General features: G+C 39.4%; 1 protein-coding gene across 7 annotated transcripts in view; it reads left to right on the top strand.

Annotated features, from left to right (window-relative positions):
* Positions 1–7510, top strand: part of LOC102207322 (poly(U)-binding-splicing factor PUF60) — a 12302-nt gene extending 4792 nt beyond the window's left edge. For 4 of the 7 annotated variants that reach the window (XM_005738875.2, XM_005738879.2, XM_005738880.2 and 1 more), the window contains 9 exons: positions 593–682; positions 1228–1278; positions 2440–2601; positions 2689–2781; positions 4249–4462; positions 4548–4780; positions 5260–5374; positions 6531–6778; positions 6866–7510. In XM_005738875.2, the coding sequence (XP_005738932.1) occupies positions 593–682; positions 1228–1278; positions 2440–2601; positions 2689–2781; positions 4249–4462; positions 4548–4780; positions 5260–5374; positions 6531–6778; positions 6866–7165 (1506 nt within the window). In that variant the 3' untranslated portion in view covers positions 7166–7510. The remainder of the gene's footprint in view (positions 1–592; positions 683–1227; positions 1279–2439; positions 2602–2688; positions 2782–4248; positions 4463–4547; positions 4781–5259; positions 5375–6530; positions 6779–6865) is intronic. The other 3 variants (XM_005738876.2, XM_005738877.2, XM_005738881.2) reach the window with 3 other exon arrangements.
* Positions 7511–9676: the final 2166 nt, after the last annotated feature.

Consider the following 9676-nt stretch of genomic DNA (forward strand, 5'->3'; position numbering starts at 1 on the left):
TAGACAGGTATGTGCGATTGTCCGGTATATACGATCAACGCCCACACTTCACCCTTTAGCGTTCTCATGGTGTTCTCTACTACGTCCTCCTTACAACACACAGGGCGCACTGCGCTATAGGGCGCGCCGCACTTTTTGAAGAAAATCTAAGACTTTTAAGTGCGCCTTATGGTCGTGAAAATACGGTACATCCCTGTATTTAAAATGATTCATCCCCAAATCTGACTAAAATTTGCAAAAAGAAGTTTCTAGAAGTCAAATATGCCAATGAACAATGAAACATCAAGAACAACCAGACTTTCCAGCATTTCAAGTATTTATCTTAACTGCACCATCTGCAAATATCTCCCAAAACCTGCAGTTATTCAACTGTTTCTAATGCATAAACTGCAAATAATTAGTTTATTATTATATGGGAAATCCTGTTTTGTTTTGGGGTTTTTTGTTTTTTCCTCTTATTATACTTTTTAAAAATGTAGGATTAAATGAAAGTTTGGATTTTAGCCTAGTTTTTGCATGCCGTGTCACATAGATGAACTGATCTTTTATTCATCTGTGGAATTTACATGTAATTTCGCCTCTCCTCTCCCAGGCTAAGAAGTATGCCATGGAGCAAAGTATTAAGAGTGTGTTGGTGAAGCAGACCATCGCCCATCAGCAGCAACAGCTCACCAACCTCCAGGTGAGATGTGTGAAACTATCTGGTAATGTGCCAAACAAAATCTTTGTTGTGCATGTGTCACCTGTGAGTCTTGACTGTAGACAGAATATCATAGTCTTTTCTCGCACTGGTAATTCAGCCATCTCTACTGTCACAAGTCGGTTTGGGCTTAGCTCTTTGGGAAGTCTTGCCTTTCTTCTACCACGTGCTGTGAAAAAGAACGCATGTGTAGAGCTTTTGCCCTTTGCTTTTGCCTTTTGTTCTCTTTCAGATGGAGACGATCATCATGAAGGCTTTGGTTATCATGTTAAATGCTTTGCACTTTTAAAGGGAACTTGCTTGTATTTGTTTATTGCTGTGTGGTGAGCTATAATTTAGCTAAAGGAGGTAAATCCTCTCTGTATATTGTTTAGAGGGAGGGTCTGATTATAGTGTAAGCCTTACTGCTTTTGTCTATTTAGCAAAGCAATGACCTTTTAAAAAAAAAAAAAAGAAAGAAAGAAAAGCAAAGCTAAGGGATATCTAACCTACTTTTCAGCACTTTTTTCATCTTTACTGTCTTTCAGATGGCAGCAGTGACAATGGGCTTTGGAGATCCTCTCTCACCTTTACAATCGGTCAATAGATTATTAAATTTTTTTTTTTCTGTGCGCATTCCCAATGGAAAGGACTGTTACCCTTCTTTTACTGTTGCAATAGCAACAGTCCCTGCCTTTTTTCCTAACCAAAGAATGCATATTTTATAAGAAAACTTGGCTTTCTACACCTAACGTACCTGCGACTTTACTGCAATCTCTTCTGAGATGACTGACTGTTGTTAATTGTCGAAGCGCTTCCTTTGCTTTCTTGCGTTGCAGTGGGATATTTTGTTTGTGTATTTTTTTATTATTTTTTTAAAGAAGAAGATAGAAAAAAGGCTGTTTAAAACACTTTAAATGGCTTTTATAGGACTTTATTGGAGGTTTGTAAATGTGAGAAAAGTCACGTCTTTTTGAAAAATATGCATTTGCTCATTTTACAAAACAAAAAAAAGCAAAGCTCTTGGCATGGGACAAAAGAGGGATAGCAATCCCTTTAATGGACCAAAATGAGAGAAATTGTGGGACAGGGCTATTTTTTGGCCATCTCAAAGTCAAGCTCTTTTTTTCTGTCAAATGAACAAGTCATCTTCCCTCGATGTTATACTTTACGAACTTATTTTTGTTGGTGACACAGTGAAAGTTAAGAGAAGCAGTAAAGGCGTCAGTAAAACAGAGCAGCTTTCAGGGATTAAAGCGCCCCTCACCTTAGACTTGAGAAGAAAGTTTCAAATGCTTTCATCAAGACTTTGTATGGATTTCGTTTGAACTCCACGATTACTTTTGTTACCTTACTTGCATCCCCGGACTACAGGTCAGTTACTGAAGCCAAATTTTTGTGAGGGCTGTGCATGTCAATCACATCAATGTGTTTTCCTCCATATGTCTGTTCAGTAGTAACAGAATAGAGGACATACTGTAATCGCCTCTGATGACATCAGTGTTTTTTTTGTTTTTGTTTTCTTTTTATAAATGTTAATATTTTTCCCACAAAGTTCTGTCCATTGCAGTATCCCATTATTACCCTATTTACCTGTCCAGACCCCCCTTTACTTGGAATTGGCCTCTAACAATTTTGGGGAAAGCAAGCACAGTAGAAAATACACATATATTCTTTCTGTGTGTGTGTATGTGTGTTTGTTTCTCCTCCTTTCTTTTACTCTCTAATGCTTATTATGTCTTGTTTCCCTTGGTTGGTAGGTGGCAGCTCAGAGGCAGCGCGCTCTAGCGATCATGTGTCGGGTGTATGTGGGCTCCATATACTATGAGCTTGGTGAGGACACCATCAGACAGGCTTTTGCCCCGTTTGGTCCAATCAAGAGCATTGACATGTCTTGGGATTCGGTTACAATGAAACACAAGGTCAGTGCTGAACTTTGACTTGACACGTGGCGTAGATTGCAAAGAAAGTGTGTGCAGGTTATTCTTGACCTTTGTCTGACAATGCAGGGATTTGCCTTTGTGGAGTATGATGTACCAGAGGCTGCTCAGCTGGCCCTGGAGCAGATGAACTCAGTCATGCTGGGAGGACGAAACATTAAGGTATGTTGGTGTGGAGAAAAACATCTTTTAAGTGCTTAAGATCATGTGGACAGAGTTTGAATAGTTGGATACACCTGGGCAGGATTTCTGTCATAAAAGCTGTTAAGATCCAGTAGCTATACAGCAGTATCATTATGAATATTTTAAAACATTCAGAAAGCAAGACAAGAAATACTGCTCCTCTTATCGATACACATGGTTATCCATATCCAGACTTTATTTTAATTTTAATGCATATATATGTTGCAGTTAAGCAAAAAAAACTTGCAGGGAAAGAAGGGTGTTTGGCTTTACTGTTAGCTTCCTTTATGAAGAACAGGTCTGGAACAGACCAATGTCTGATTGTATTGTTGCAACCCTAGTTATAAGTGAACAGGTAAAAGTGTATCGAGACTCAACATTTCCATGTGTTTATTTTATTTTTTTATTCTTTCATAACTTCATAGTTTTTTCCCAAGCTGTTTTTAGGACTGATGGCCCGCCGGTCGGGTAATACACTGGTGGGAACCCTACTGGTATTTAGATTACTTCCTGCCATTAGGAATATGAAGTCCTGATATGCAAAATTGCTTAAATGTATAATCTCAGTCACTTTATTTAAGTGAAAACACTAATTTGTGATTGTGCTTGTGTTTTTGTTAATTTTCAGGTGCGTGTTGTATGAATGAAGATGCGTGTGTAGTTTTTTTGTTTGTTTGTTTTTTGTGTGTGTCAGTGCGCAAGTGTGTGTTGGCCTTCCATGATGCCATCAAGGCTTGTGTTAGTGACCAAGTGACCAGTGGGATGCCTAGCAGCAAATAACATCGCTCTGTGCCCATGGACTGCTGATGATGGGTTGCGTCTGGTTGGTGTTACTTGGCCGCCCCATCTGTAGTACAGATCCTAGTCTCCCTCAGACGCTCGTCTTACTCGGGGAGCTCAGTTCTTTTGCAAAGGAGAGTCTGTGCAGCGCTAGCACCAAATATTCAATGCGTTCCTTTAGCCACTAGTTCAGACTGCAGAAATGTTGTGTTTTTAATACAAAGTGTAGTTTCTCTATAATAGTATTACAGCTATTTACAGGACCGGATTTGCATTGTAAATGAGTTGATATTTGACACCCTTATAGTCAGGTTCTTTTTAATTATTGATCCTCAGCTAGTAGATGTCTTTTTGTAATACCTGGCTTTTAAAGAAAGAAAGAGAGAGAGAGAGAGAGAGAGAGAGTTAAGTTTTATTTGGTTATTCTTTTGTCTAATGATTAATGTGATCAGTATTTTATCCTTGAAAATTTCTCCTGTTGGGAAAATGCTATAGTGTTTTGTAATTTAAAAAAACACTTATTAGAGGAGACGAGTGGCTTTGACTGAGCTTGGTGGCTGGTGAAAGTAAGCCTTGCAGGGACATAGAGCTTTGTGGTAGGTGCGTTCTCAGGTAATGCAGTAAAGGCTTTACTCAGTAGCCCTGGTGGTTTGATCTGTGCTATAGGTTGGGCGGCCAAGTAACATCGGTCAGGCGCAACCCATCATCGACCAGCTGGCAGAAGAGGCGCGTGCTTATAACAGGATCTACGTGGCGTCCGTCCACCCTGATCTGTCAGATGACGACATCAAGAGTGTGTTTGAGGCCTTTGGAAGGATCAAGTCATGCACGTTAGCCAGAGACCCCACCACAGGGCGACACAGAGGCTTTGGCTTCATTGGTGAGCTTGGGGGGGTGTCGCATTCTCTCGTACCTTGGTGTTGCTATAAATCTGCTACTAACTGCGGTTTTTATTTCCTTTACAGAGTATGAAAAGCCTCAGTCAGCCCTGGACGCCGTGTCTTCTATGAACCTGTTTGACCTGGGTGGTCAGTACCTGCGGGTGGGCAAAGCAGTAACGCCTCCCATGCCCTTACTGACCCCCACGACCCCAGGTGGTTTGCCACCTGCTGCAGCTGTGGCTGCAGCGGCAGCCACTGCTAAAATAACAGCCCAGGCAAGTATGAATCCCTTCCAAAGGGATTTAATGGCCTTCCAGGTAAATATGACACAGAACTAGCTAGCTATGACACCAGTACAGATAACATTAGCATTTATACTTAGAGAAGGCCACTTTGTTGTCAGTTTATTATTGGTATTATTAAAAATGAAAAATGTAACCTTATTTTAATGCAGTTTGACGTCTTCAAAACTCAAACAGAACCTATAAACACGGTGAAAGACTCATTTGTTTTTATATGCTGTATATATGTTAACCTGAGTGGTGAAAGTTCCTCACCTTTACTGATTAGCAAAGCTCTTCCTTGTATAATGTCATAATTTTAAAAGTTTAGCATCACTGCTTAGATATTTTTGACTTGCTAAGAATACTTAATTACTTTTTAACCTCGATTCTCATTGAAGAGAGGCAATGTTGAGTTGATTGTTTGCCATGTTGTGTGATTGTTGACTGTGCTGCCTTGTGTTGTGTTCTGTGTGTTTCCTTTGCCTAATGTCTTCGGCCCCCCCTCTTTTAAGGAGGCTGTAGCTGGCGCGTCAGTCTTAGGAGCGTTAACTGCACCTCAACTTCTCAGTCAGCAAATGGGAATACCTCAGGCTGTTATGGCTGCCCAGGCACCAGGGGTCATCACAGGTATGCACCAAGACATGAGCAAGCCCTCTTTTTGTGCTAAAGAAATGGTTTTAATTTAACTTAGTTGTGCTGTTAAAAACATACAGCTTTAAAGACAGTGAACACACTGTTAGTTGGAACACTTTTAACTGCGTGGCATCTGGAAAATGAGAAAATCAGAAGTGGCTGTAAACTTGCTTTCCTGTGAGAGTTATCTTAGTGACTTCATGTCTCACCTACACTTGAACTTCAAGTGACCCAGTGGCATCAGCCTTGTTTATTTGTGCCGTTGTAATATTTTTAGTCATGACAGTATTTCCTGCCATGAATTTATTAATCTGTTTCTCCTATAACTTTTTATACTTTACAGGAATTGGCTCATTGGTGTAATATGGATAATGGAAAATTGTGTGAGCTCGTTTGTGACCTCCTAATTGGGCATTTTAAGTATTTTGAGCTCTGAGCTTTTCTGCATAAAATATTTTAAAACAGATGGATGAAAGGGTGAAACGGCTAAAATAATTCATAGGGTTTTTGTTTTCTTTAACAGATGATCTAATACATTTCATAATACAAATAAGACCCTAATTTAAACAGGAAGTATTCCTGTATAAATGACTCTGTTACAGCAGTCACAAAAATAAGGGGTTGAAGCTCCTTCAATCAAGAGGACTAAAGGAGAACGGCACGTTAAATTTTCAAATGATGGATTTTGTGTAGTGATGTCAGCATTAATCTCATTAAAATGATGTTAACACCATAACCGCATTAACGCAGCAAATCTCCGATAGCGGGTTAGCGTCAACGTGTTAGCGTCAACGTGTTAGCGCGGTTAGCTCATTGACGCCGTCCAGCCCCACGCACGGGGTGATCTGCCCTAACTCGCTTACTGAAATTTATGGCGTTAACTTCATTTTAACGAGATTAACGCCGACAGCACTAATTTTGTGGTAGAAATTTCAATAAATGAACCACATTTTCATTAGTCAAATTCAATTAGTCTGACATCTACCCTGATGACTTGGTACTGTGTGTAATTTTTTGTTTTGGAGTTTTTCTGGTTGATATTTTTGATGTTGAGTTGACGTTATAGATGATGGGATTGTCTTATCCAGGACTAATAGTTGTACTGTGGACCTGCCCATTGTCACTGACTGTGTCTGCCTTCCCTGAAAAGGTGTGACTCCAGTGCGTCCTACCATACCAATGGTTCCCCAGGTCGGTCTTGTGAACCCCGTGCTCGCGTCACCGCCAGTGCTGTCTAATCAGGCTGGTGGCTCCAACCAACAAGAGAAGAAAGAGGAGAAAGAAGAGACGCTTCAGGATGGTACAGGGCAGGAGATGCTGAGTGATCAGGAGCACATGAGCATCTCAGGCAGCAGTGCGAGACACATGGTGATGCAGAAACTGCTTCGAAAATCAGAGGTGATTTTATTTTTTTAATCTAGGAACACTTATTTACTTCCTTATCATCACTTGTGTTTACTTTATTCCTGTCCTTCTACTCTGCAGTCCACAGTGATGGTGCTTCGAAATATGGTCGGACCAGAGGACATTGATGATGACCTGGAGGGCGAGGTGACGGAAGAGTGCGGGAAGTTCGGCTCCGTGAACAGAGTCATCATATACCAGGAAAAGCAAGGAGAAGAGGAGGATGCAGATATCATTGTCAAAATCTTTGTAGAGTTTTCCATGGCCTCTGAGATGAACAAAGCTATCCAGGCACTCAACGACCGCTGGTTCGGGGGTCGCAAAGTTGTCGCCGAAGTGTATGACCAAGACCGTTTCAACAGCAGTGACCTCTCTGCGTAAAGTGTCGGAAATGGCTCACCAGCACCCATCTCCCATAACTGTCGCCCCAAACCCATCTCAGCCACAGTCACTGCAGCTGAAGATGCGGACCTCTGAAACCTATTATGGTCTCCTCTTTGTTTTTGTTTTTTTGTTTTTTAAAATTGCTGTTGATATTAATGTTAAAGCTCCATTTGGGAGATTCATTAAGATATTTCTGTGTCATTTTTTTTTTTTCTTCTTCTTTTTTTTTTGCTTTGTGATCTGTGAAGACTCCCTTTTGGTGCAAGTTTTGAATTTTTGTAATCCAATCTGGTAAAAGTTTAAAAGAAAAAATTAGTTTTTGTTTTCTTGCTTTTAGCCCCTTTTATTTTCTTTCCTGAAATTGCCGAACATGTAAAACACTTTTTCTTTGTACAATAAAGGTTATTGTTTGTCCACAAAAAGTGTGGCGTTTATAATCTTGTAGCAGCGTAACTCTTCAATTTATTTAGATGTATGAATAATTTCTTATTAGTTGCTCATTAAGCCATTAAGTACAAAAAGGCAGCTACAACTGCTGGTCTAAACGAAGCAAGATTACTTATGCAATTATGTAATTATATATTAATTATTAGCTGACATAATGTATCTTGCTAAGTCAAGTTCAAAGCTGGAAGGTGCCTTTGTTTTCAAGGGCTCGATCACTATGGTAACCCATGCTGACCATATAACCTGGTTCAGAGTAGGTTATGTTCAGATTTGGGTCTAAAATTTGATTCAAATGCCACATTTACATTAATTTTATTTACAATACACTAAAAGTAATGTGTAGGGGTTTTTTTTTTTTACTAAAATATTTTTTATTTGGGGGTTCTGTCAAGCTAGCTAAGCTTTAGCTGGATTGACTTTCTTCCCCATTCATATTATGTTTTGAGCCACATGCTGCCTAAACTGATCTCAATAAAACCACTGCACAAGATATTTTCTGCTTTTTTTAGTATAAAGAAGTATTCATAGTCAGGCCTACATCAGTAAAAAGCCATATAAATATGTGCAGAGATTTTGCAAGTAAGCAAAAACTATTTAAAATTTTAAGATTCAAAAACCTTTTCTAGGTCTAGAAATACTTTTAACTCTACTAGACTTTTTCAGTCGTGTAGTGAGACTGGCATCTGTGCAAAAGGAATAACATTTTATATTTATTTATTGAATTTTAAACTGGAGTAGTTAGTGACTTTGTGCAATTTTCTCCCATTGAAAAACCATCCAGTGGGCTGAACTGAACTTTGGCAGGCTGGTTGTGGCCCCTGGTGGCATCGTGGGCCTACAGTAGTGGTTGGTTTTCAGACCTGAAACACACAGGATCAGAGAGTAGTACAATCTTTTTGGTGTTTTCAGGAAAGGGTGTGTGATTTCACATGATGCCATGGTTAAATTGTTTGGGGATAGAAATAAGACTCATTGGTTGTAAAATTGCGCAATATTAACATTTTATTGCTCAGAATTGCCCTCAGGCAGCCCCATGTCCAGTAAACGTTTCATGAATGAGGGCGTGGAAGTCACTGCCAGGCATCAGTTTAAGGTTAGGCTTCCTTTTCTAACACATAGTTTCAAGAGCACATGATGGAAAACGGAAGCAAGATTATTAGCTTTAGAAATCTTGTGTATAAAGGTGTGCAGAAGTCTTTCATTATGACAACGATAAGTGGTTTGGACAAAAGGTTTTGAGCACGAAGTGAAAAAAAAAGGGGTCTTTAAAGATTACTTCTTTGGTTATTGAAACTGTACATATCTACATCTGCGTGATAGTCAAATGATATCTTGATAGGTAGCCCTCAATCTAAATCACTATGCAGATATATTTCAAGTCTTTTTCTTCTTTCAGCTGTTTCCTTTAGAGTCACCAAAGCAGGTATTGTCAGTTCTGCGATATGTACAGAACAAACACAGGATCAAAATATCATCTAGTTGTACTGTGTGCAACTAGAAAGAATGAATAATAAAATAAAATAGAAAGCTGTAACAACATGACATAAAACACAGTGGGATGCAAAAGTTTGGGCACCCTTGTTAATAGTCATTTTCCTGTATAAATCGTTGGTTGTTACAATAAAAAATGTCAGTTAAATATATCATATAGGAGACACACACAGTGATATTTGAGAAGTGAAATTAAGTTTATTGGATTTACAGAAAGTGTGCAATATTGTTTAAACAAAATCAGGCAGGTTCATAAATTTGGGCACTGCTGTCATTTTATTGATTCCAAAACCTTTAGAACTAATTATTGGAACTCAAATTGGCTCGGTAAGCTCAGTGACCCCTGACCTACATACACAGGTCAATCCAATAATGAGAAAGAGTATTTAAGGGGGTCAATTGTAAGTTTCCCTCCTCTTTTAATTTTCTCTGAAGAGTAGCAACATGGGGGTCTCAAAGCAACTCTCAAATGACCTGAAGACAAAGATTGTTCACCATCATGGTTCAGGGGAAGGACACAGGAAGCTGTCTCAGAGATTTAAGCTGTCTGTTTCCACAGTTAGGAACATA

The sequence above is a fragment of the Pundamilia nyererei genome, unplaced genomic scaffold, assembly GCF_000239375.1.
Source record: "Pundamilia nyererei isolate P.nyererei 1_Seehausen unplaced genomic scaffold, PunNye1.0 scaffold00087, whole genome shotgun sequence".
Classification (NCBI taxonomy): Eukaryota; Metazoa; Chordata; class Actinopteri; order Cichliformes; family Cichlidae; genus Pundamilia; species Pundamilia nyererei.